Here is a 27,851-nt window from a genome sequence, read left to right on the forward strand (position 1 = left end):
ATTTATTTGGCTGGAAGAAGGAAACTGTTATCTTCCCTTCATATTACAAAGAACTTCCTCATGTCCTGTGATCTGAGTTGGATCTATATTTACATCTAACCTTCCTCCTGGACAACAAAGAAAAGCCTACAGCAACCTGCATCAATTGGACCATCCAAGGATATCAGAACTGAAAACTACGAAGTGCATACCAACAATCCATGAATTGAGGTTTTATTTTAACTATATAAGTATTTCTAAGATTCTGAATCTGTTACAGTCCATTACACACCATTTTTACATAAACTTCATTGGCTACCAGTACAATACAGGAATAAATGTAAAATTCTATGACTGATCTTCAAGGCCCTTAAAGGAAAATGCCCGAGTACTTGAAGAACAGGATGACCCTCTACCCACCTCCAAGGACACTAAAGTCCTCCCTAAGGGGTATCCCTAACCACACCCTCTCCAAATGACATTACACGAAGTGATACCTGAAAGTGAACCTTTTCCGGAGTAGCCCCCACATTCTGGAATGCACTCCCTGAAAGGCTCCGCTTAACACAAGATTATCTCTACTTCAGGAAGCAGGTGAAAGCTTGACTCTTCAACCAGGCCTTTAACGGAAGAAGTAACTAACTTGTAAGTCTCACTCACACACACAAGGAGTGACACGGGCTGCACATACTGCAGAAGGACATGTTTATCCAATCCTACCCTAGCTGAGATAACATTTAAACATTTCTCTGACCTCATGTGCAACTTTCTTCAAATTAGTCACCTTATTTTCTAAATCCTCTTACTTTCTTACCTATCTATATGTTCCATCATTGCTTATACCCTATGCTGTCTATTAAAATGTTCTATTACGTATTGTATTGACATTGTAAGTAGCATACTATGCCATATTTTGATGAGTATTACTGCTGTAATTGTCTATTGCTTATGTTTGATTTATTCTTACTGTACACTGCCTTGAGTGAATTCTTTCAAAAAGGCAGTAAATACATCCTAATAAGTAAAATAAATAATAAATAAATAATTTTAGCTACGCACTGATTTATAGCCTCTATGGTCAGACTCAGCAGAAAAATTGGGCCATGCCTGCACCTAACTAATAAGGTTAAGTATGGACTTGGCCTGATTTTTCTTAGGCTATGAACTGGTTCATAGTTGAAATAATGCACAAAGTGGATATGACCCACACTAATTTATTTATTCAAAATTTTGAATACCACACAATCCAAATGTTCTCAGCGGTTTACAAATTAATCATACATAAAATTTACAAAAACACCAAATACTCAAACAAAAACAATACAAAATCAAAATATCAGTCTTCTTACACAGTCTGACTGTTATAGTCATCTGCCTTTTACACAGAAGCGGACACTAACAGTTTGTTCTGTAAATGCTGACATCCTGTTCTCATATATTTGTAGGGTGAGGGATTGAGAAGGATTTCCCTTTCTGATAAATTGCGGGTGGGGAGTGGGGGGTTAAAGAAATATTGCAAAAATCTGTTTAAATGACTAGAGGTTGATAGCATTTGTTTTCACAGAATCGAGTTAATCAAAGATTTTGTGACAAATGCTTTCCTGTTCGGATTGCAATACCTTTTCTGTGCTTGTTTTTGTAGCTTGAGATGTTAATAAAGTTCTCTAAAAATAAAAAATTTTAAGTGGATTACAGCTCACTTTTGCTCTGAAAGGGCTCAAATATACCAAAGGAAAGGGACATATCGGGGTACTGGTAGATGTACCCTGCACTTCTATCAGCGCATACAGGGCTGGTCATAGCAACTGCGGGGCCCTGTGCAGACCAGTTTGGTGGGGCCCCCTAGCTCCTTCCTAGTCCTGCCCCTGGGTTAAGGGGGGTGGGGTCGTACCATTTACCACCAGAGCTCGATGTTAGCTGGGGAGAGAAGGTAAACTTGTACATAGAGCTGAAAATGCAGCCTGTATGCACTATTTTTCTACTCCCCTCCCCCAACATAAACAGGCCCCCAGGAAAAACAGTTCTAAACAAAAAGTGGACAACCGCACATGCTTTTGTACACCTTCAATGTGGCTAATTTTCAGTCACCCATTTTATACACATAAAACACATAAATGGATTTGAAAATTAGCCTCCCAAAGAGCTTTGCACCGTAACAGTTCAAATTTGTAAAAGTGCATATATCCAAACTAATCCACGTACAATTCAGCTTAAAATTAAAAGACAGACTTGTACAAATCAGAGGGAAGATGACAGATTATTTAAGTAATCAACAACAATAATGGAAGAAACCAATAGAGTGTGTGTGCAAAAAACCTCAAAATATCTTAAAAGAAAAAGATCTTTAAATAAGAAGGAAATGACATCAGAACAATTGTTAATATAATTTTAGAATCTCTTACATCGAACAGCTATTTCAAGTTCGAGACCTTAATTAAGAGCTCAATTCATTTTTCATTCCTCCCCTCCTAACCAAAAATATTCTTTATTATAAACAATGACTAAAAAAATTTCTGTTATGGAGCTGTTGCCGCTTAGAGCCATTTATGAAAGGTTTGGCGTCTTATCGCCTGGAACAATTTTGATTGTGTTTTTGACACCATTTGGTGCAGGTTTCAGCCGGTGCATAACATATGCTTACATTAACCCCAGAAGCAGGCTTATCACCAAAATGCTTGAACGCTTGTGAGTGTCCGGTGACGATACGTGTTACAGCATTGGATTGTCTGTTGAGATAAGTACCTTTCAGGACTTTTGATTTTTTTTTTTGCACCTTGGACTATATATTTTTGATATAAACTTTCTTTTGATATGAAAAGTTTTTTGTCATTGTTTATTAAAAAAAGTAGTATTTTTGGTTAGGAGGTGGAGGAATGACAAATGACTTAAGCTCTTGAACTTTAAACAGCAGTGCGCTGGTATGAGGTTCCAAGACCATATTAACAATTGTTCTGATGAATCTAAATCTGGTTACAGAAGGTTCGGGTCACTCATCCCAAAAAAGTACGACACTGCAGTGGTACTTTAATGACAAAAAAATAAAAGCAACATACTTAATCTGTAGATTTATTTGTATGCTTTACATTATTTTGCAGACAGGTAATAGATTCCAATCCTTTCAAGGTTTGTCCTACCTGCCTGATTGTCCTGGAGTTTTCCCCTGTCCAGCCAGGTCTTCACTAACTGGAGAAATGATGTCAAACTGTATCGGTATATCAGGAGCAACAATGGAGTCCAGAGCGAGTGCCGCAAGCACTGCAGAGTCTGATCCCAGCGATCCTGAGCTGTTAGTGCGAACGGCATGAGGGCGACTCTGACTAAAGGAAGAACAAGACAATAGGTCCACCTTTATATAAAGACCAAACATGATAAAGGAAAAACTCAAAGACAGTGGCTAATTTATTTATTTAAAGGGGCTGCTTGCTAACTGGAAACCAGTCTGGAGTGCACAGGTAGAAGACCCTATTTTCAAAACATTCTCATCAATGACAGAACAATTATTTGATAATCAGTCAGTAAGGTCTCATCATTAGGGTAGAAAATCAGTTCCTCCTCACACGTCTATGGTCTGCACTACTTTTTCAGATCCCAATCTCAGGTTATTTTTTGTTTCAATAGGCCTTCTCATCTTCCACCATAGGGGGAACATGCCACAACTTTTTTTTTTTTTGCTACATTTGTACCCCGCACTTTCCCACTCATGGCAGGCTCAATGCGGCAGGCAATGGAGGGTTCACTTGCCAACCTTTATTAAAAAAAAAATAGGGGTGTCCAAGGCTGAGGCATCAGAGTATTCATTAGAGATTTTTCTCATCACTAGACTTAGCCACCTCCGACTAACTCAACAGTTCCCAACAAGGACCACAGAAACTTGTATACTTTGATCCTGGCCTGTATGTGACTATGGAAGTTATGTTAGAAGCATCTCCTCTTGTAAACAGCAGCATTTACACTGACAGGTCGCATGAGGACTGGTCTAGTAAGATGACAAGGAAGCAGAGATTTCAAGGGGGCGTAATCTGGGAATGGCTTGGGTTGGCTAAAAATCTACCTTGATATTCCCCATCTGGCATAGGGAATATGCACATATAGGAAACATTTCCATGTTGTTTTTTGAACTTGTATGCAAGTGCCGATAAAGGGGTAGATACAAAAACAAAATTGATCCTCTCCAACCTCCACAACTGTCTCCTCAATAGCCAGGAAGCCCCCTGATAGCCAATAACCCCACCCTTGACCCCTCAATCACTCCCATCCTGATCCCATTCCTGCCATCTATTGGGAAGACCTTATTTGCAGCTTGACCTCTACCAGTATTATCACGAGACTGCTACAGGTTGACTGGAGCCGCTTTGAATCCTCCACCACTACCTACCAAAGAATCTCCATTCTAAGGACAAGGGAAGGAAGGGAGGGATGAAAGAAATACTACTGCTTATTAAAAGAAATACTACACTTTTATTAAGAACATAAGTGTTGCCATACTTGGACAAACCAAAGGTCCATCAAGACCAGTATCCTGTTTCCAACAGTGGCCAATCCTGGTCACAAGCACATGGCAAGATCCCAAAACAGTAAAACAGTTTTTATGCTGCTTATTCTAGAAATAAGCAGTGGATTTTCTCAAGTCCATCTTAATGGCGTATGGCCTTTTCTTTTAAGAAATTATCCACACCATTTTAAACCCTGCTAAGCTAACTGATTTTACCACATTCTCTGATAATGAATTCCAGAGTTTAATTAAACCTTGAGTGAAGAAATATTTTCTTTGGTTTGTTCAGTGGTGTTCCTAGGTCAGCTGCCACATGGGGCAGATCGCCATTGCACACCCCCCCCCCATGAATCACTCCTCCCCCGACACATCACCTTCACCCCCAAGTGCATCGCTTTTTCATCCTGCAGGTGCAGGGAACAGTCGCGCGGTTCCCTGCCCCAGAACAGGAAGTAACTCGTCAGAGGGAGCAGGGAACCAGCGGAGCCAACAGCTACGTGGCTGATCCCCGCACACCCTTGCAGCGTGCACCCGGGGCGGACCGCCCCCACTGCCCTGCCCTTGGTACACCACTGGGTTTGTTTTAAATTTACTACTTAGTAACTTCATTGTATGCCCCCTAGTCCTAGTATTTTTGGAAAGAGTAAAACAAGTGATTCATGTCTACCCAATCCACTCCACTCAATATTTTATAGTTTCAAGTTTTAATTTTATTAAAATTTATGAACCCACCCCTACAGTAAGAACCATCTTCGTATCTCCCCTCAGCCATCTTTTCTCCAAGCTGAAGAGCCTTAGTTGCTTTAGCCTTTCCTCATAGGGAAGTTGTCCCAACCCCATTATCGTTTTTGCTGCCATTCTCTGAACCTTTTCTAATTCTGCTATATCTTTTTGAGATGCAGTAACTAGAATTGCATCCAGTATTTAAGGTGTGGTTGAACCATGGAGCAATACAAAGACATTAAAACATTCTCATTTTTGTTTTCCATTCCTTTCCTAATAATTCCTAACATTCTATTTGCTTTCTTAGCCAAAGCTACACATTGAGCAGAGGGTTTCAATCTATCATCAACGAAGACATGTAGATCCTTTTCCTGGGCAGTGACTCCTAATGTGGAACCTTGCATCATGTAGGTGTGTGTTCCTATTTCCCACTTGCATCACTTTGCACTTGCTCACATTAAATGTCATCTGCCATTTGGATTCCCAGTCTTGTAAGGTTTTCTTGCAATTTTTCACAATCCTCTTGTGATTTAACAAATTTGAATAACTTTGTATCATCAGCAAATTTAATTACCTCACTAGCTATCCCCCCATCTCTAGATCATTTATAAATGTTAAAAAGCAGCGGTTCCAGCACAGACCCCTGGGGAACCCCACTATCTACCCTTATCCATTGAAAATGCTGACCATTTACTGACTCTGTTTTCTTTTAACCAGTTTTTAATCCACACTAGGAGTAGCTTAATGGTTAGTGCAGTGGGCTTTGATCCTGACAACCTGGGTTCAATTTCCACTGCAGCTCCTTGTGACCTTGGGCAAGTCACCTAACCCTCCATTGCCCCAGGTACCTTCTCTCCTGGACTCTCTGCCTTTACACCTCCTTTGTTGGGGCTGCTGGCCTTTTTCATGCAAAAGAAGCTCTACAGCTTGGCAGAGCTCCGAAGACAGACAGGAAGAATTTTGGATGCTGTTTTTGTATGTTCCTAGTTCCTGGCTTCTGAATTGTATGCTGTATTCTTGAAACCTGCTCACCTTAATCTGGTGAGATACATCGAACTACACTATGCAAATAAAAAGATAAGTCATTTTAACTATATTAAATGTCTGAGTGTTATCTGCACATGTCTCTGGGAAACTTAAAGAACTGCATCAGCCGTGGAGAGACAGTATTGGTATAGACTGCAATTAGTAAAGAGTTTACAGCGGGCTGCCTCATGACCCAGATTGGGAAGGCAGGATAGGTAGTAGCTGAGAACTTGTAGTAGAAACTGTCCAGCTGGCAGGCCATAGAGGCTGTGGGTTAGTTGAGCGCAGAGCTCATTGTATAGGCGGCTGCCTAGCAGCTCGCATCATCCATTACTTTCTAATTTCCTTTGTCAAATGCCTTTTGAAAATCCAGATACACAACAATGACTGGCTCATCTTTATCCACATGTTTATTCACCCCTTCAAAGAAATATAGTAGATTGGTGAGGCAAGATTTCCCTTGATTAAATCTACGTTGGCTTTATCTCATTAATCCATGCTTATGCGTATGATTGGTAAGTTTGCTCTTTATAAAATAGTCTCTAATATTTTGCACGGCACTGGCATCAGTCTCACCTTTGTAACCCTTTTTATAAACTGTGTTACACTGGCCACCCTCCAATCTTCCATTACTATGCAGGATTTTAAAGATAAATTACATATTGCTAACAATAATCTGTAATGGTTACTTATTGGGACAGAGACTAACAGCATAGCTGGGATGCTGCTTTTGCTGACAGGACTGTTTCTTTAAATGCCATTTTGCACTTCAGCTGTGCAAAAGTTGTTTGGTACATTGTGGATATCTATCTTCCTTTTAGTTTTGTACATCACTGAGTGGTTCAAAAAGAATCTAAGTTTTTAAAAAATTCTAATTAAATGCAACTAAACAAAATTCAAAGTAAATTGCCTGCAAGAAGCAATTCCCCTTCTGTAAGATGTTCTGAAAGCCACGTTTAGTGGTTGAAAGGCTATAAGAATTCAGAAGAGACAGCGAGACAAATTAGAAAACATGCTCTTCCAACAGCTTCACACTTTGTAACTTACCTTGTTGGCCGCATGCTCTCATGTCTCTGCTGGAAGGAAGGTGAAGGAGTGACAGCCTCCAAGGCTGACTGGTTAACCCTGGCTGCAATTTCCTACATTAAAAAAAAAAAAGGAAAAAATATATATATGTGTATATGTTGTGGTAAATCATAGGTCTTTTTTTGTGTGTGCTCATAGGCAAACTACCAATTCTGAAATATACATCTTCTGCTCACAAATACATTAATATCTAAGCTACCAAATTAAAAACTGAAGGGCTTATTTCCAAAACACGCTAAGTCCACATTGGATTTAGATGGTTTTGTAAGTAAGCCCTTCAATTACATTCTCTGGAGTAGGAAGGCAATTTTCAGCAGCTTTCGAAAACCTCACATGGTGCACTGCTGTCTTTTAAGCATCATGCTTGTTTTACAAATGCAACGGGTGTGTGTTAAGACTGAAAAGCATCTACATTCTCCCGAGGGCCCAGGGCAATTGAAGGATCTTCTTCTGTGGATAAACCCCTGTTACGCACAGGAATAATTCTGAAAGTCCCTATAAGGGATACGGCTAGACTTTTACTTTGGTCTCGCAATTCAAACAACTTTTAAAAACCATTTATATCACCTGTGGCAACCACAAAATCTCTCTTTACATACTGAAAAAGACAAGTCTGACCACAGAGGTCCAATGCTGTGATAATCTCATGACTAGACTACTGTAATTCCTAGTACACTGGCCAAACCCAAGAAGAATTTGCACCAGCCTCAACTAATTCAGAATGATGCAGCACAACTAGAGGGTTGCAAGAGGTGTGACCAAATCACACCCTTCCTATAAAAACTGAACTCGTTACCAGCAGCTTACAGGCTCAAATTTAGATCTTTTATCTTTGATTTCCAAGGTCTTTATACACTGTGGCTCATTTTGTCTGAATAAGTCAGCCCTCTACACATCTTTGAGGCCTCTAAGGAACATCACAATCTGAACTCTCATCAAAAGAAAGTGCATAATGCAACACCTGCCAGTGAGCCTTCTCAGGAGTAGCCTTCACACAAACTCACTACCAGAGAGACTTCGCCGAGCTCAAGACTACCTCTACTTTAGGAGGCAGGTGAAAGCCTGGCTCTTCTCCTGATCCTTTAACACATGCGGCAATTGATTATCTACTCTCTCCACACCTGGATTATCTTGCTGTAAACCCTGTAACTTAGGCCAGTTCCTCATACCCTATTCAACTGTACATATAACTTTCTCTCAGTTTAATCACCCACCTATTTATCCCAGTGACTCTACACTAACCATCTCGTCCCATCTATCTGTCTCAACTGTACTTGCCTCTCGACTGCCTATTAAGAAGTTTCACTGTATTGTATGAACAGCATTAGCATATCTTATGCTATCTGAATGTTCTGATGTGTTACTATCAAGGTGTTGTATATGTGTTGTGCTGACATGACATCTCTATATTATACAAATGTTTTTCCATGCAGCCTAATAAGGTATCATTCATATTCTGCTGACATTTATCATATTTCTGTTATACAATTGTTTTACAATGCTGTTAAATGTGTATATTTCTGATACTATATCATGTTTAATTTGCCAGCTCCAAGCTTACATTTGGTCATTTTACTATGCTGTTACCACAAATAATCACCTGGCTTGCCTGTATCTTGTAACTAAGCATTGCACAATATTTTTACCTATGTTCCTGGCCATAGGCATTAAAAATTAGCTCCATCAGGGGCTACTGGCCCTGTGTCAGAGACCCTCCACCCACGAGGGGCCTCAAGTCTCTGGGAACCAAGCATTTTTATAGTAAAAGGAGGCAGGGTACCGGAGATTAAGCAGGCCACTGTACCACCTTGGACTCAACGACCTTGGGGATTCTCCGACATGAGGCTAGAGGCCCCTTTAAGAGGAAGCGACTGCATGGAGGAGGAATTTAAAAACACCAAACAACTACACTCTTTCGAGACAGACAGTTATTTACTTTGTGTAAAAGAGCTTGTAATTCCTCTTTTGTGTGTCCATTTCACAAAATTCTACATGAGTGAGCTACTTAGCATGCCTTTGCATCACAGGGGGAATCTGAAACTTTTGTACACAGAAGACTATGTACGAACATTTACTACTACTTCGAAGGGCACTTTTGTAAAGTCAATCAATAATAAAAAAAAGAGTATGTTTTGCACCAAAAATAGTATAATATACCAAAATTTTACCAGTTTTGTGCATTTGTAGACTGTATGCACAATTCCCCTTGCAAAAAGACTTCTGTGGCATGATTTTGCAGCCTTCTAAGGGGCCCTTTTACCAAGCCATGGCAAAAATGGCCTGCGGCAGTGTGAGCATATCTTCTGGGCATGCGCCTGGCCAGTTTTTACTGTGTCCTAGAAAAAGGGCCTTTTTCTTAAGGGGCCGGAAAATGGACGTGTGGCAAAATAAAAACCAGAGGGCATCCATTTTTGGCCTGAGACCTTACCGCCACCCACTGACTTAGCGATAAGGTCTCATGTGCTACTCGGGTGCATGTCCACTGCCATTTACCACCAGAAAAATGTCACGAGGTAGAAAATAGAAAATATTTTCTACTGCGTTTCCAGCACATGCCAAATTCAGAATTACCACCCGGGGCATGCGGTAGCCAGGCGGTAATGCCGATCTGGCGTGTAGGCCCTTACACACCTTTGTAAAAGGGTCCCTAAGTTTGCAGTTTTTACACTAACCTTTTCTTAGTCAAAGTTTGCCTCAGTAATGAAACTGAGAACCTACCTCTGCGTTTTCACTCAGATATATCCGTTTTGAAATATTATTTATTGTGCAAATCCACTAGAGACAAAAAGAGTAGAAAAGGGAACACAATTAACATTTCAAAATAATACCATATTTTGCAGCCAGCAGCAGCACACACCACTGTGAAAAGGGGTCTCGTTTTTTTATATATAGTAACATAGTAGGTGACGGCAGATAAAGACCTGAACAACCCATCCAGTCTGCCCAACAGTTACACTCGTTATCAATTCATGATTAAAATCAACAATGAATATGATATTATATACTTTATCATGAGTCTTCCCGGCTCTATCTTTATGTTCCACCTACTGAAGTTGCTGTCAAAGCCCACTCCAACCTATCCAAATCCATCCTGTCATTTGCGGGACCCAGACCATAAAAGTGTGTCCAGCACTGTCCTCGGTTGCCATTGAAGCCCTTTCCAGTTTATCCTAAACCAGATTTGCCATATACAGACAAAGACCTACAAAGTCTGGCTGGTACCGGCCTTGTTTTTTTTTTACAGCCAAAATAGCCGTCCAAGCGTCACTCACACATCCACCCCCTGCAGCCATTTAAGGTTGTTTGGGGGGGGGTTATTTTTTTTTGTTTTCTACCATCTATTTTCTAAATAATGTCTCTCTACCATCTCCCTCGGGAGGGTATTCCAGGCATTGGCCACCCTCTCCGTGAAAAAGAATTTCCTGACATTACTCCTAAGTCTACCACCCTGCAACCTCAGCTCACGTCCTCTAGTGTTATCATTTCCCCTACCAATGTAACTATAAACATTTCCTTACAATACTGTGCTGCCAGAAAGCTTTACTATGCTTACAATCTGCTTCTTCCTATCAAAACACATAACTCAGTTACAAACTCAAAACCACTGTGATCCCCCTCTTCAAGCTGACTTTAACTGAATTTCTGAGGAGTTAGTTTTCAAAAGCTCTCTAGCAGCAAAAAAACTGAGGCACTGCTCTACTCGGCCCTATCAAAATCCCTTGCAGGTTATTCCATCAAAATATGTGGAAGGTATATATTATAGATGGCAAAAAGTGGGATAAAGAGGTCATTGCATTGTTCTTCTCCTGTGTCTCTTCTGAGAGTAATATTATAACAGGTTGCCTACATGGAAAACACTTATTTCTATAAAATTTATAAAATATTAGGGGGTAAACTGACAGAAATCATGCTTAAACTGAAGCTGTGGAAAGGGGTTGGGAGATAACAGCGACAGAATTCAGAATGGCATGTGATAAATACGGAACATCCCTATCTAGCAAGAGGATGGGATCAAAGAAAAAAAATATATCAGAAGGTGTAACCTTCATGGTGCGGCAGGTACAATCATAAACAAAAGGCACAGAGCAGGTAACCTGCATGTTCTGCAAAGAGCACCTTGTTGGGCAGGCTAGATGGATCATGCTGGTCTATCTACCATCTGTTACTGTGTTACACCTGCTCAGCAGCCCGCCTAACCCAGCTTGCTCCAGCCTGATCCAGCTTCCCCCTGCGCGTTCCAGCCCGCCTAATCCAGCTTGCTCCAGCCCGCCTGATCCAGCTCCCCCTGCTCGTCCCTGCTCCGTCGGATCCAGCTCTTCCTACTCATCCCAGTCCATCTACTCCAGCCTCCGTCGGATCCAGCGCTTCCTGCTTGCTCCTGCCTCCTGCTCCGGCTGTTCCAGCCCGCCTAATCCAGCCTAATCCAGCTTGCTCCAGTCAGCCTGATCCAGCTCTCCAGCCTTCTGCTCCTGCTGTTCCAGCCCGCCTAATCCAGGCCCTCTGCTCCAGCCAGCTTACTCCAGTCTGCCTGATACAGCCTGTTCCAGTCCGTCTGCTTCAGCCTGTCCCAGCCTACTCCAGTCTGTCTGCATCAGCTTGTCCTAGTCCGCCAGATCCTGCTTCAAACCACTCCAGCCTGACTACTAGCCAATCATTGACTTTCCACCAATCACCTGACTGTCTACCACCCCCCTGCCTCCCAGCCCATCTTCCTACCAGCTCATCACTCTCCTGCCCGACTACTTACCCTCACCTGCCTGTTTCCCAGCCCACCTACCTTCCCTTTGAACACCTCAGTCACTACCCATGGCTCCCATTCACATCCTATTCCTTGCCCTGTCCCTCCCTAATCTTTTCCTCCTCTCACCGCTGTCTTCCACACGATCTCACTACCCATCCCTATCCTCTTCCGCCCTCCCCTACCTACCCCTGTCCCCCACCTCCTCACCATCCCTACTGTCTTCCTCCTCCTTCCTAGCTCTCAACCTTCAACACCTCCTTCCTGCCATGAACCCTTCCCCTTTCCTCCTAAGCGCATCCCGTCTTCGCCGCCTTCGTCACCCTTCATCACCCACCCTTCTCCGCACTCTCTTGCTCCTTCTCCTGCTATCCGCGGGTGACATCAATCCCAACCCAGGTCCCCCACACCTGTCCTCATCCTCATCTCATTTATGCAAACGATCCCGCGATATCTCCAATCTCATCCCTATTCCCCTCCTCCCCCCCTCCTCCCTCCCTTTCTCGTGTGCCCTATGGAACGCCCACTCAATCTGCAACAAACTTCCCTTCACCCACGATCTCTTCATCTCCCATTCCCTTCACCTGCTCGCCCTAACTGAAACCTGGCTCACCCCGGACAACTCTGCCTCAATCGCAGCCCTATGCCACGGAGGTTATCTTTTCTCCCATTCGCCCCGCCCAGTCGGCCGCGGTGGCGGCGGACTACTACTTTCGCCCGCCTGCAGCTTCCAACCTCTCCACCTACCTCAGTCTCACAGCTTCTCATCCTTTGAAGTTCACTCCATCCGTCTATTCCACCCACTGCCACTCAGAGTTGCAGTCATTTACCGCCCCCCTGAGAAATCCCTTCCTTCCTTCCTTACCGACTTCGATGCCTGGCTCTCCGTCTTTCTTGAGCCCTCATCCCCATCCCTCATTCTCGGTGACTTCAACATCCACACTGACAACCCTTCCGATTCGTATGTTTCTCAGTTCCTCGCTCTTACCTCCTCCTTCAACCTCCAACTGAGCCCCACCACCCCTACTCACAAATCTGGCCACTGTCTTGATCTCGTCCTCTCTTCTACTTGCTCACCCTCCACTTTCTGCGTTTCACCTCTTCCCCTCTCCGACCACCACCTTATCACATTCACACTTCAGCACCCTCCCCCTCAATCTCGCCCAACACTAACTACTACGTCCAGAAATCTCCAGGCTGTCGACCCCCCCACCGTATCCTCTACTATCTCTGATCTCCTCCCTTCCATCTTGTCCTCCACATCCGTTGACAAAGCTGTCTCCACTTACAATGCCACTCTTTCCTCTGCTCTTGACACCCTTGCACCGTCCACCTCCCGGCCCACAAGACGTACCAATCCCCAGCCCTGGCTGACCCCTTGCACCCGATACCTCCGCTCCTGCGCCCGTTCGGCTGAACGCCTCTGGAGGAAATCTCGCACCCTTACTGACTTCATTCACTTCAAATTCATGCTATCCTCCTTCCAATCCTCCCTATTCCTCGCTAAGCAGGACTACTATATCCAATTGACCAATTCCCTCAGCTCTAACCCTCGTCGTCTTTTCGCCACCCTCAACTCCCTCCTCAAAGTGCCCTCTGCTCCCACCCCCCCCTTCACTCTCTCCTCAATCTCTAGCCCACTACTTCCGTGACAAGGTCCAGAAGATCAACCTCGAATTCTCCACTACTCCCTCTCCTCCTCTTCAGCCTATATCTCACTCTGTCATCCAACCTACCCAGGCCTCCTTCTCCTCCTTTCCTGCTATCACCGAAGTGGAAATCACCCATCTCCTCTCCTCCTCGAAAGCCACCACTTGTTCCTCTGACCCCATCCCCACCAACCTACTCAACACCATCACTCCTACCATCACCCCCACCATCTGTCATATCCTTAACCTCTCTCTCTTCACTGCATCGGTCCCGGACACCTTCAAGCATGCTGTGGTCACTCCACTCCTCAAAAAACCATCACTTGACCCTACCTGTCCCTCCAACTACCGCCCCATTTCCCTCCTACCCTTCCTCTCCAAGATACTTGAACGCGCCGTTCACAGCCGCTGTATTGATTTTCTCTCCTCTCATGCCATCCTTGATCCGCTTCAATCCGGCTTTCGCCCCCTACACTCAACAGAAACAGCACTATCTAAAGTCTGCAATGACCTATTCCTCGCCAAATCCAAAGGTCACTACTCCATCCTCATCCTCCTCGACCTCTCCGCCGCCTTTGACACTGTCAATCACAACCTACTTCTTGACACACTGTCCTCCCTTGGGTTCCAGGGCTCTGTCCTCTCCTGGTTCTCCTCTTATCTCTCCCATCGTACCTTCAGAGTACACTCTCATGGTGCGTCCTCCTCCCCTATCCCGCTCTCTGTTGGAGTTCCTCAGGGATCTGTCCTTGGGCCCCTTCTTTTCTCAATCTACACCTCTTCCCTAGGCTCCCTGATTTCTTCTCATGGTCTCCACTATCATCTTTATGCCGACGACACCCAGCTTTATCTCTACACACCACAAATCACTGCGGATACCCAGGCCAAAGTCTCGGCCTGCTTATCCGACATTGCTGCCTGGATGTCCAACCGCCACCTGAAACTGAATATGTCTAAGACTGAACTTATTGTTTTCCCACCCAAACCCACTTCCCCTCTCCCTTCACTCTCTATCTCAGTTGATAACACCGTCATCGTCCCCGTCTCATCTGCCCGCAACCTCGGTGTCATCTTCGACTCCTCCCTCTCCTTTTCTGCGCACATCCAGCAGATAGCCAAGACCTGTCGCTTCTTCCTCTACAACATTAGCAAAATTCGCCCCTTCCTCTCCGAGCACACCACCCGAACTCTCATCCACTCTCTCATTACCTCTCGCCTTGACTACTGCAACCTACTCCTGACCGGCCTCCCACGTAGCCATCTATCTCCCCTTCAGTCCACCCAGAACTCTGCCGCACGTCTTATCTTCCGCCTTAACCGATATACTCATGTCACCCCTCTCCTCAAGTCACTTCACTGGCTCCCAATCGGATACCGCATACAGTTCAAGCTTCTCTTACTCACCTACAAATGCACTCGATCTGCGGCCCCTCCGTACCTCTCTACCCTCATCTCCCCGTACGTCCCTACCCGTAACCTCCGCTCTCAAGACAAATCCCTCCTTTCAGTACCCTTCTCCACCACCTCCAACTCCAGGCTCCGCCCCTTCTGTCTCGCCTCACCCCATGCCTGGAACAAACTCCCTGAGCCCATACGCCGTGCCCCCTCCCTACCCATCTTCAAATCAATGCTCAAAGCCCACCTCTTCAATATCGCCTTCGGCACCTAACCACTTCACCTCTTCTCAGGAAAACTTATCTACCCCAACTTGACATTTCGTCCTTTAGATTGTAAGCTCTTCCGAGCAGGGACCGTCCTTAATTGTTAATTTGTACAGCGCTGCGTAACCCTAGTAGCGCTCTAGAAATGTTTAGTAGTAGTAGTAGTAGTAGTAAGCGGGTGTTATGCTCACACATAAAAATACAAAGTATATTTCATGACTACCCCTGAACATGCATATTGCATAGAAGTACATGCTTTCCTGGCACTATATAGAAGTTTCTAGAAAGTGGGGAGATATCAATTATAAAGCATCAAAATGTCAGACTTTGTACAGAGGAAAGGCCTCGAGAAGCCCCCAGCATAAAAACAAAGCTTCAGGGGCTGGATTTCTTCATCATCGGCCAGAAAACCTCTGTGAACCTAAATGATCTTGTCAGTTCAATAACTTCACTTGATACAACAAAGTTCACACCGGATTTTACTTAACTTCATCGGGTGTTTTATCATGCGGGTCCTTCCTACACATCGACCACGACCTGTGTAGGAAGGACCCGCATGATAAAACACCTGATGAAGTTAAGTAAAATCCGGTGTGAACTTTGTTGTATCAAGTGAAGTTATTGAACTGACAAGATCATTTAGGTTCACAGAGGTTTTCTGGCCGATGATGAAGAAATCCAGCCCCTGAAGCTTTGTTTTTATGCTGGGGGCTTCTCGAGGCCTTTCCTCTGTACAAAGTCTGACATTTTGATGCTTTATAATTGATATCTCCCCACTTTCTAGATACTTACCCGAATAAATAGGGAGATCACCTCCTGGTTAGATTAAGAGTTTTGTAACTATATAGAAGTTCAGTTCACAGAGGTAACTCTTGGGGTAATTTTATGACAGCCCTTTTACATGTGTAAAAAGGCCTTTAAATGTTGTATAACCAGCTAAGAGGAACCTAGGCACTGGATATTAAAAAGGAGAGGGTGTTAGAGAAAAAGGTTAATATGCCCAATAAATGGAAAACTACAGATCTACAATATTAGAAGAAAAAGCAAGACTCAAGAACAGGAGAAAAAGAGGAGGCAACAGTTGGCCATACACAGGTAAGCCAACAGTATGAGGAGCAGTATGATGCTCTGAAGCATCAGGATACCAATGGCCTTTACACCCTTTTGCAGAAGGATTAGAAAGAAAAAAAAATAGCAACACAATGCCTTCTAGACAAGGCCGAAGCAACACCTTTTCTTTAAATAATGCTTTCTTCAAATCCCTGCTTGTCACCTTACCTCTTCACTGTCTTTTCTGCTCTCTGCCTGCAAAATTACAGACCTAAAGGGAAAGTAAACTTAGATTCAGACGTTCTTAAACACAAACCATTCTTTCAACAATATCGATATGAGCTGCAATTACAATGCACAACTTTTTTTTTTAACCAGCTAAACATGGTGACCACATTTCTAGACTAGTCATAAAATAATAGAAAAGACTGAGAGAAACCACAAAAGTAGAACTACTCTACCTCTATCATTCCAGTCAAGCATAACCTACTCTTAAACAGAATCACTTATGAAACAGAAACCCAACAAAAATAAAACTGGACCAAGGATAATATTTGTACAACTAGGGGATTATTTTATAAAGCATTTTGTACAAGTAAAGCGACTCATAAAACTGCATGGCTGTAAATAAGGATTACGCACTCAAAAAGACTGCACTTACGTTTATACAACATACACATAGGCATTCCTGGGAGCACAATTTGCTTGTACCTGTGCATATTTTATAAAACACACATGTATATCACAACTCCACCCAGAGTATACGTACATATTTACATCTTTTGGAGGTGTAACGAACTCCCCTGTTTACTAAGCCCCGCTAGCAGCTGCTGTGCACGAATGCTGACACAGCCCATTTAAGACGGCATTGCTGTGGAGCAGCCACTGGTGCGGCTTAGTAAACAGAGGGGTAAATTTGTGTCTCGACACTTGTGTACAATTGTGACTAATTTCCGAGAGCCTGTTTTATAAAAAGGTACTCAGGCACTTATGTTACCTGTCACGAAACGCCTAGCACCCGCCTGGGGTTAACCCTGCGGCCACTTGGAGGGTCTGTCCCTAGCACTGCTCAGGCCCGCCTGCACATGCTCTATACTAGCCAACCCTCCACCCCACACACTAGGTTCCACTTGCCCCTGGGCAAGTCTCCCAACCACAAGTTATTCCCTGGTGATTTCCAGGACACTGGGTCCACGATCCCAGCAGTCCTAGAGTTCCTAGAAAGCACTAACAGACTCAAAACACAAACCACCAAGACTCATAGTCAGTCCAGGACAGCAGAGTCAATAAACTAATAAGGTTTATTGTCACAGAACAAGGAGAAATCAGCAAACAATAACTGAATATGGATCAATTATAAAACTATCTAAACGTTTGTTTACTACATGGGTAGAACCAGGAATAACTGCTCACAAGTCATGCACAGGGTCTCAGGACGGAGATGTTTCTCCTCTGTACCCCCAAACAGACTAAAAAAGTAATCCAGTACCTCCTGACTAAATTTGAACCCCAGGCCAATCAAAAGCCCAGAGCATCAACTCTGAAAGTATCTGGCCAATGGTACTGCAAGTTCCCTTTCTATAAGCTAACTGGGAAAGAGAAAGACTTTTTCTGCAACAGCTTTAAAACTCAAAACAAGTGCCATCTGCTGGCCAATTAGGAGAAATATATGTCATCAGTAAAATAATACAGGGGGTCTTTTACTGAAGCTTAGCGCGAGTTATCTGCAGCAGGGCCCATAGGAATAAAATATGTCTTGATGCAGATAACACGAGCTAAGCTTCAGTAAAAGACCCCCCACAGTTCACAGGCTTAAAAACCCACTGTTTTGTCACATTACCTTTGTAAAATACTAATCTCGTATAAATAGGACTTGGTGTCTAGTATTTTTATTTGGATCTCAGTGGATAAGCTTGATGGACTCGCTGTCTCAAACCATCAAGATTTATTGTCCCAATTCATCGCTGGTCTGTTTATTTTAGAAATTTTTCTTAAATATCCATGAAAAAATTTCCATCTGAGATTCTTAGCTTCCTTATTATATTACATTTAAATGTACTTATCTGATGGCCATCTTGACAGCAGACATAAGGCACAGTTGGCTTGATGGGTCTGGCTAAGATACTAGGGTTTTTCCTTGATACAATGCTCAGCAAAACATGACTCATGTTGGAACAGAGAACCCCCAGCTGAAAGGATCACATAAGTGCATTTAAATATAATATAATAATATAACACGGAACCTAAGGATCAGAGGAAGATTTATTCATAAAAATGTATTTAAGAAAAGTTTCTATAAAAAATGAACGAGTGATGAACTGGGAGAATAAATCTTGATGGTCTGAGACAATGAGTTCATCACGTTTCTCCACTGATGTCCAAATAAAATATTAGACGCCAAGTTCTATTTATATTAGATTGGTACTTGGATTTCATCTGGGCTTGAGTGAAGTTGGTGATTGCCTGGAGATGTGTTTATTGACCTTTGTAGGCATCCCCAATATAAAAAATTACAGCGATGGAAAATAAATTAAAGGCACAACAAAACTCCTACATATTATTGTGCAGTCATTTTCCTTGGCAATCTGGATGAATCAAAATATCCTTTTCTGCCAATATCTCCATTTCCATGAACAGGTTCATCTTTTTAAAACAAGAAAGGTGAGAAAGACAGTACTAACTTTTTGCCATCAAAAGCTGTGATCTGAAAGCAGTATCTTCGGTCTTCGCAGTCCACAGCCATTACGGAACAGTTATCAATGTCCATTACAAGTCCTCCAGCCACATCACCTCTGGCTTGACTCATCAGGTTTCCGCCCTGAGTAAAGTAATATTGTCTTTCCCAAGTTGAAGACACAAGCCCTGTCTTACTAAAACAAGAAGTACACTCAGTGTTGACACACGGTCTTATAATCTTAATGCAAAATTCTAGAATACACCTTAGAAAAGTTTAAAAATCTTCTAAAGAAGTGCAAACACTATTATTAGATTCTGATAACAGATGGTCACATTTTCATATGTGGAACATAAAATGAATCTGTATATTCTTTACCATCAAGTTTATGAGGATACTACAAACAAAGCATTACATGCTTAGTAGTACCAAAATGTCCATCAAGACCAGAGTCCTAACAGTGACAGTTTACTTTCATGCCTGCAGCTCCCCTCCTCCCAAGATTTTGATAATGAACTCAAACAATCTGGATCATCAAACAAAAATCACACAAAAGTGCAGGTTAAAGTATGTTCTGAAGGTTCTTTGAGTTTATGCAGCTGTCAGGACCTACCATTTGCTTTGATTGCTGCTGTCTTTTTTTGTCCCAGGTCACTGCCTAATTTTGACAACAGTTAAGCTGGCCCTGACCAAACCCAGCTGTGCTAAATACCTTAACAGCAAAAACAAAGGAGAAGTCTAAAACTCCACAAGGCAACACAAGAAAAAGCAAATGATGAGGGGGGGGGGACACACACACATAAAAGGGTGTGTGAGTAAAAGCAGCCTCCTGATGCAGGCTTTTTAGCTGAAACCGTGACCACATCAGGTCTTTTAAATAAAGGCTGCTTTTTCTCGCACCCTCTTTTGTGTGTGTGTTTTTTTAAACTTTACTCTTTGCTTTTTCTAAATGCCTTAACCACCAGGGCCGGCAGAACACAGCAAGCAGGGTATGAATGGGGGGGGGGGGGAACATTCAAGGGACACCAGAAACTGCCATGCTTACCCATGCGCTACGCTCCACTGGCCACTGTTGCTGCACACTACAGCCCTCCTAAGACCTACCTTGATCCTTGAAGGTAGCCCTAGTGGTGTAGTGGCCTCTGCGGCTATGGGGGCAGGAAAGAATCCCCTTCTTTCTTGCCCTCTGCCACTATTCCATCTTTGCTTTTCTCTTCTGTGCTGTGGGCGGCACCACCGTATTTTAAAAATGGCTGCCGAGGCTGCCGTCTTGCCAGACATTTTTAAAACACGGCGTCGTCGCTTGCAGAACAAGAGAGCAAAGCGGAGGCAGAGTGGGATTCTTTCCTGCCCCCACAACCGCAGAGGCCACTACACCACCAGGGCAGGCGGGCCCTTCAAAGTAGGACTGTAGTGTGTGGGAGAGGGGGGTTGTAGTATGTAAGAGGGGGATGGTGGCATTACTGCAGCAGTGTGCGGGGGCAGGTTTTGGCAAAGTATAAGTCATCACAAGGACAAAATATTTAAAAAAAACAATGGACTGCATTAGGGGCTTACAAGTTCATAACTTTCTGCATTATTTTATTTATGCTTGCATCCCACAATTATCCAAAAACAAGTTTCGGTTTTAATGTGTCTTATATTTAACAGTTGTTAAGAGATTACATTTACAAGGTTTTATGATGCTGTGTTTTACAGCGGTTGGCAAGATAACTATTAATGCATATGGAATAGTCAGTGGGTTTCTTGAGAAGGTATGTCATACCAAACCACCCCAGCCTGACAGTATACCTCCCACACTCATCCAACTTAATCCGCTTAATTCTTTTCTTTCTCCTTGACTCTACCTTTTTACATCACTAATTGTATCTGATATCCTGAAATGACTATGCCATAACAGGACTCTGCAAGCCATATTGAGCCTGCAAATAGGTGGGAAAATGTGGGATACAAATGTTATAAATAAATAAATATTTAGGCAGATGATATTTTGGTGCTTATACCTTTCAATTGTATCTCTGAAATAGACCATTGGATGTCTTGTCATAAACTAAAACTGAACACTGAAATAAAACCCAAATTCCTATGTTTTAACTCTAAACTAGAGAATATCCCACAGACCATTAATACTGGCCAGGTTATTTATGAATTTCTCACCAACAATTAAGATTTTGGGAATCCTAGTTGATAGTTCGTTATCATTGGAAAGATAAGTCTTCCTTGGTGAATAAAAGCTTTTTTTCTAATGAGAAAGCTAAGAGGCGTCCAGAATTATTTCAAAGTGGAGCAGTTCCAACTCCTATTACAAGCACTTCTGATGTCCAAATTGCATTACTGTAATGTTGCAACAAAAAACTTAGAAAGATTCAGACCACTCAAAATACTGCAGTGCGCCTGATTTTTGGCCTCACTAAATTTGATCATATTTCACCAATTTTTTTAAAGCTACACTGGCTTCCAGTTCAGACCAGAATTGAGTTCAAGTTGGCCTGCTTTTTATTTAAGATTATGTACGGTCTGGCACCCAAATATTTATATGATCATTGTTAGTTTCCCACACTGCATAGAGAGTAAGACTTTGTTTTTGCTTTTCCATCACATAGAGGAAAAAGAAAATTGCATTTATTAGAACTGTCTTTGGCATTTCAGGCAGCAAACAACTGGAAAGTGTTAAAGGATTTACTTAATTCTGCTTCATCCTATCTTGATTTAAGAAAAAAGTTAAAACTATTATTTCAAAAGCATGTTTTGGTTTCCAATTCTTAACTGATATGGAGGGGCATAATCGAACGAAAAAGTCTATCTCCGAGAACGGGTCCGTGAAGGGGCGGACCGAACCGCATTTTCGAAAAAAATAGACGTCCATGTTTTATTCGACAATTTGTGAGCTGGGCGTTTTTGCTTTTCAGCGATAATGGAAAATGAAAGCGCCCGGCTCAAAAACGAATAAATCCAAGGCATTTGTTCGTGGGAGGGGCCAGGATTCGTAGTGCACTGGTCCCCCTCATATGCCAGGACACCAACCGGGCACCCTAGGGGGCACTTTTACAAAAACAAAAAAAAAGGTAAAAGAGCTCCCAGGTGCATAGCACCCTTCCATTGTGTGTTGAGCCCCCCAAATCCCCCTCAAACCCACTGCCCACAAGTCTACACCATTACTATAGCCCTAAGGGGTGAAGGGGGGCACCTGCCTGAAGTCCACTGCACCCCCTAACAACTGCTCCAGGGACCTGCATACTGCTGCCAGGGAGGTGGGTATGACATTTGAGGGTGAAAATAAGTTGTGAAACATTTTTTTGGTGGGAGGGGGTTAGTGACAACTGGGGGAGTCAGGGGAGGTCATCCCCGATTCCCTCTGGTGGTAATCTGGTCATTTAGGGCACTTTTTGGGGCCCTATTCGTGAAAAAACAGGGTCCAGGAAAAGTGCCCTAAATTCTAGCTACAAACGCATACTTTTTTTCCATTATCGGCGAAAGGTGCCCATCTCTGTTCGGGTGATAACCATGCCCCAGTCCCGCCTTCACCACGCCTCCGACACGCCCCTGTCAACTTTGTACGCTTCTGCGATGGAGTGCAGTTGAAAACGTCCAAGTTCGGCTTTCAATTATACCGCGTTATTCATTTTTGTGAGATAAACGTCCATCTCTCGATTTAGGTCGGAACTTGGGCGTTTTTCTCGTTCAATTATAAGCAGGATAATGTCTCTTTATAGTTATTCCCAGAGGGCTGTCTCTGGCTCTTTATGATTTTGTTACCCGCTTTCAACAGTCAAGGTATTAGTGGGATATAAGTCCAGTTTTACCTTTATCAAGCAATGTGCTTTTTCCTGCTTGGTCCTACTATTCAGAATAATTTATCACTAGATACTAAATTGGCCAGTTCACTTTTTTTTCCTTTTCATAAACTCTAAAACTTGTTAAAAATATGATTATGATCGATTTATTTCATATAATTCCTTTTATTCCATGAACAACTTTGTAGGTTTTTAAGGATTGGTGGTTTATTAAATTTGATGGATGGAAGGATGAATACATAAAATAAATACAAGCAAACTAGAAGCAAACATACAAAGAGCACATCATAACCAGGTAAAAAAATACTTAGAACAAATATAATTTACATTACTGATTGAGCTTTCAGAACAGTGTGATACAAACAGAAATGTGCCACTCTTACTTCCTCAAGTTAAGATAACCAGCTTTCCTGGTTAAGTTTCGATTGACAGGAAGTTTCTTAGGGTCTGGGTCAGGTAAATATAGTGGATCACTAGCTACTTCCAGGTCCTGTATGGTCTGCTGCATGGTTTCAACTTCACAATCCATTTCCCGACGAACACTGTTAGAGGAAAAAATACAATGAAACCACACTAATAAAAACTATACAAGAAATACAAAAATGGTCACGTGACACTTCTACCATAATGAAGTTACTTCTAACAAGAATGACAGTTCTAAGCACTTGCAGGATTCATATGCTACCGACCATCCAGAATAAGTGCATGTTCAAGACAGATGCACATGGTAGTTAACATATCATCATTATTTTTAGACAGTTCATAGCTGCCACTCTCCGAGATGGATGCAGAACTATAACCAGCCTTCATGGAGGACGTCGTGTGACTTACCCGCATAAAATATTTGCTTCTTTTTTTGTGTGTGCATTTCTGAAAGAACATATACAAAGTAGATGCAATAACAGAGTTATTAAAAGAATTCACCCAGGTAACTAAGTAGTTGTCCGAGCAAATTCTGGGCTGAAAATTGCCCACTACTCAGTAGCTAAGACCACAACCACACAGCACATGTACTTTTTGTTCAGCTGCAGGAAAAAGGGATGGGGGGGAAGACAAATTTTCAAGATGTGGTTTCTTCCTGCTGGTAGGACCCCTTGGCTTTCTCTCCTCTTAGACTTGCCTCTCATTAAAGTAGTGTACTGAGACTAATGAGTAAGAGAAGGAGCTCAGAGTATGAGAGTGAGAAACCTTTCAGATGAGATGACACACTCAGAGTGATATCTGGTATCCTGTGTACATCACAAGACAAACAGTTTACTGTTATGCTGCTCTCAGTTTTTGTCTAAGTAAGAGGCTGCAGTACTAGAAACAATCACAAGGTGGCAGTACATCCTGGACAGATGCTAAGTATAGATGCAAAGATGGTTACAGGATCCACAAACTTGGGGGCCCTTTTACTAAGCCACGTAAGCGCCCTACGCGCACCAAAATGGAGTTACCACCCAGTTATTGCGTGGCCCTTGCAGTAATTTCATTTTTGGCGCGTGTCCAATATGCGCATCTGAAAAATATTTTTTATTTTTGGACGCGCAGAACAGACGCCAGGTTGAAGATGGCATTTTGAGCAGTAATGTGGACGCGACGCCTTGTATGCTGCTGAGTAATCTGCCGTGTGGGCTCCGTTTACTGTCTGAAAGATGGGGAAGCGGAAGGGGAAAACTGCGGCACCTACCTCCCTGGTCCCGCATTCGACGCCATCCACCCGCCAGACAACTCTCGACAGCTTTGGCATCGCCTCCCAGGTTCAACGAACTTCCGTTTCGACTAGCCCTGCTCTTTCGGGAGCGGAGCGCAGCATAGAGGGAGTCTCATTGAGCCCTCCCTCACTTACAGCACCCCAGCAGCCCGGTGTTGTATTTTCCCCATTGGGGCCACGGAGAATGGAGGAGTACCCAGGGGAACTTCAACCCCAGGAAGCGAAACAGCGGAGCAGGGGCTGAGTCAACCCTGTTCTTCTACTCCTGGGAGTTTGGTGCCGGGGAACTCTGGAGGAATTACAAGACTGCCGGAGACCCTATGGGACGCTATACAGGGTGTGAGTAATGTCTTGTTACAAATGAATACCTCAATGAAAAATGAAATTTCGGAATTAAAACAAACTCATCAGGACTTGTCTGTTAAATTTCAAGAGCAAACTGAAAAAAATGCCAAGTTCGATGGGGAACTGGAAAAATTACAAAGTATTACCTCAGAATTAATAAGAGAAAGAGTTACAAGAAAGAAAAATTGAACATTTGGAAAATAATGCTCGTAGGAATAATTTGAGGTTGTTAAATTTTCCAAAGTGCCCATTGATACCCACAGGTGAAATGCTTAAGAAATATTTTAGAGAAATACTGGAGATCCCAATGGAGGGCTTCCCGCCCATCACGAGGACCCAGTATTTATCAGGAATAAAGGGATCTAAAGGGCCAAATCAAGATAATCCTAACTTAAATCTAACAGAATTTCTTGAAAACTCTCTTGAGATAGTAACTGAAAGAATAACGTTAATTGTAACGTTTGCTCTGGAACCAGACAAAAACAATATATTTCTACTTTATTTTCGTCACCTGAATGACGATCCAGATCTTTCCGGACATCGCAAGAAATACACAAAAAAGGAGAAAAGAATTTCTTTTATATAAACCCAGGGTTTTGAATTTAGGTGGTCTTTTTGTGTTAAAGTTTCCTTGCAGATGTTGTATATCTTTAGAATCAGTTAACTATGTATTTTATACCCCAAGAAAATTGTTGGAATTTATTGAACTTAAAGAAAAAGCGAGAAGACCCCTGGAAACGATCTCATAGGAAATGCTGTAAAGTCGGCTTTCGGTCTCTGTTGTTCCTAACTGCTTATTAATTTGATTTACTTTTTTTTTTCTATATATCCTAGTATCTTGATTCAGATATTGATATTGGGGACTAAAGTAAAATTATATTTCAATAATATATTTACTGGATGTAAAATATGTTATTCATATATTCTTTTTTATTTTTTTCTGTATTTCCACATTTATGTTTTAAATATGTAAATGTTAAAAAAAATTAATAAATATGTAAAAAAAAAAAAAAGAACAGACGCCAGGTTATCACATGAGTCTTTACCACTAGATCAATGGCTGGCGGTAAGGTCTCAGAACCAACATGGACGCGTGGCAATTTTCATTTTGCCACCCGTCCATTTTCGGCAAAAAAAAAAAAGCAGGCCTTTTTTTACAGGTGCTCTAAAAAATGGATCGGAGCGCTCCCAAAACCCATGCCTACACCATCGCAAGCCATTTTTCAGCACGCCTTTCTAAAAGGACCCCTTGGTCACCAGAAGAAATCATGTAGCACTGAACAGGATGGGTTTTCAGATCCAGGGATTGGAGAATGTGGATTGACTATTCCAATTATATCTGCAAATAAACCTGGATTTCAATTTTAGATTTAAGAACCTTCCAAATCGGAGCTTCAGGAAGAGTAACATATCAGGCACTGTCATTATTCACTTCAGTATTTATATACCACTTAAACCTAAGCGGGTTTATAATCTGAATTGTACCTGACGCAATGGAGGGTGAACAGCCCAAGGTCACAATAAGTGATCAAAGGAAAAGCAAGATCTGAATCCTGGCTTCCCTGATTTTCAACATGCTCTCTAACCATTAGGCTACTCTTCCTCTTAAGAAACTTGTGCTTTGCAAAATCATTCACAAGAATTTAAAAAAAAAAACGATTTTACAGCTTCATTTGTAACTTTTCATATTTCAACTGCAGCATACCAAAGCAAATCAACAAAAAGATGAAACTAGAAATCCAACAGTCTTTAGAAGACCCTGGGCAAGATGTCTTGCTCTAATAGCTGAGGGAGTTCTGGATTATACTCAACCATCATCTTCCACACAATAAAACAAGATGAAGCCACTAGGGTTGTCTTAAACAGAAATTAAAGGTTCAGCAGTAGAACACAAACTGAGCGCTTTTAACTGAATAACTGAAACATCATACATTTGGAAAAGAGAGGGAAAAAACCACTTACTTTTGTACACTTGTTCCAATATTTGCTAAAAATTCTTCCAGTTGATCAGTAAGGTTTTCTGATCCCATCTTAAAGAAACTTATCTAAAATTAAAAAGCACCATGAATTCACATTTTGCAACTCAAGCCACCTGCATCTTCTATAAAAATTTAATAGTGCAGTGTGCTTTTTTAGTGTGCTACAGCAATGACCACATGGAAGGACTCGGATTCCCAGCGAGATCCTAGCAAGCCTCCAAGGGACTAGAGCAGTCAACAACAGGTAAGAAGTGCTCTCCTGAAGAGCACCAAGCCCGAACTGCTAAGGAAATCTTTTTTCTCCTTTTATGGTTAAAATATAGAGGATAGTTTTATACCAGCTCACCTAGGTTTGGAGGTTGAGGTGGTTTGATTTTAATTTGATTTATTTACTTGAATACGCCTGCTTAACACACAAAAAAGGTAAAACAATTTGCAAAAAAAAAACAAAAACATAAAAAATACAACTTAACATAATATGCAATATAGTCTAAAAATTATGTTACCAAAGGCTTCTATGAAACGCCAAGTCTTTACAACCTTACGAAAGCTTGTATGGCTACAGACATCAGTGACCTCTTTCGGAAGAGAGTTCCAGATAGACAGTCCAGCATAGCAGAACGCTCACTTTCTTGTTGACATCAATTTAATCAGTCAACGATGGATATTGAAAAAGAGGACATCGAGACGACAGCAGGGGCGTAGCCAGACTTCGGCGGGAGGGGGGTCCAGAGCCTGAGGTGAGGGGGCACATTTTAGCCCCACCACCACTTGTGACCACCCCCCCACCGCCCCTCCCGTCCCTTTCAACCCCCCCTCCCACCGCCAGCCCTCCCCCACCACTGCCAGGTACCTTTGCTGGCGGGGGTCCCCAACCCCCGCCAGCCAAAGTTCCCTTCAGCGCCGGTCTCAGAGTCTGGTGCGTTCGCTGATCTGGATCAACAACGCGCCAGAGACCA

General features: G+C 42.6%; 1 protein-coding gene across 2 annotated transcripts in view; it reads right to left on the reverse strand.

Annotated features, from left to right (window-relative positions):
* Nucleotides 1–27,851, reverse strand: part of APPL1 (adaptor protein, phosphotyrosine interacting with PH domain and leucine zipper 1) — a 66,336-nt gene that overhangs the window by 14,532 nt on the left and 23,953 nt on the right. For both annotated transcript variants that reach the window (XM_030205509.1, XM_030205510.1), the window contains exons 9-15: nucleotides 26,876–26,958; nucleotides 23,256–23,414; nucleotides 19,086–19,274; nucleotides 16,633–16,675; nucleotides 10,025–10,081; nucleotides 7,268–7,359; nucleotides 3,114–3,296 (exon numbers count right to left, since the gene is read on the reverse strand). In XM_030205509.1, coding sequence (XP_030061369.1) covers nucleotides 3,114–3,296; nucleotides 7,268–7,359; nucleotides 10,025–10,081; nucleotides 16,633–16,675; nucleotides 19,086–19,274; nucleotides 23,256–23,414; nucleotides 26,876–26,958 — 806 coding nt within the window. The remainder of the gene's footprint in view (nucleotides 1–3,113; nucleotides 3,297–7,267; nucleotides 7,360–10,024; nucleotides 10,082–16,632; nucleotides 16,676–19,085; nucleotides 19,275–23,255; nucleotides 23,415–26,875; nucleotides 26,959–27,851) is intronic.

This window comes from Microcaecilia unicolor, chromosome 6 (assembly GCF_901765095.1).
Source record: "Microcaecilia unicolor chromosome 6, aMicUni1.1, whole genome shotgun sequence".
Lineage (NCBI taxonomy): Eukaryota > Metazoa > Chordata > Amphibia > Gymnophiona > Siphonopidae > Microcaecilia > Microcaecilia unicolor.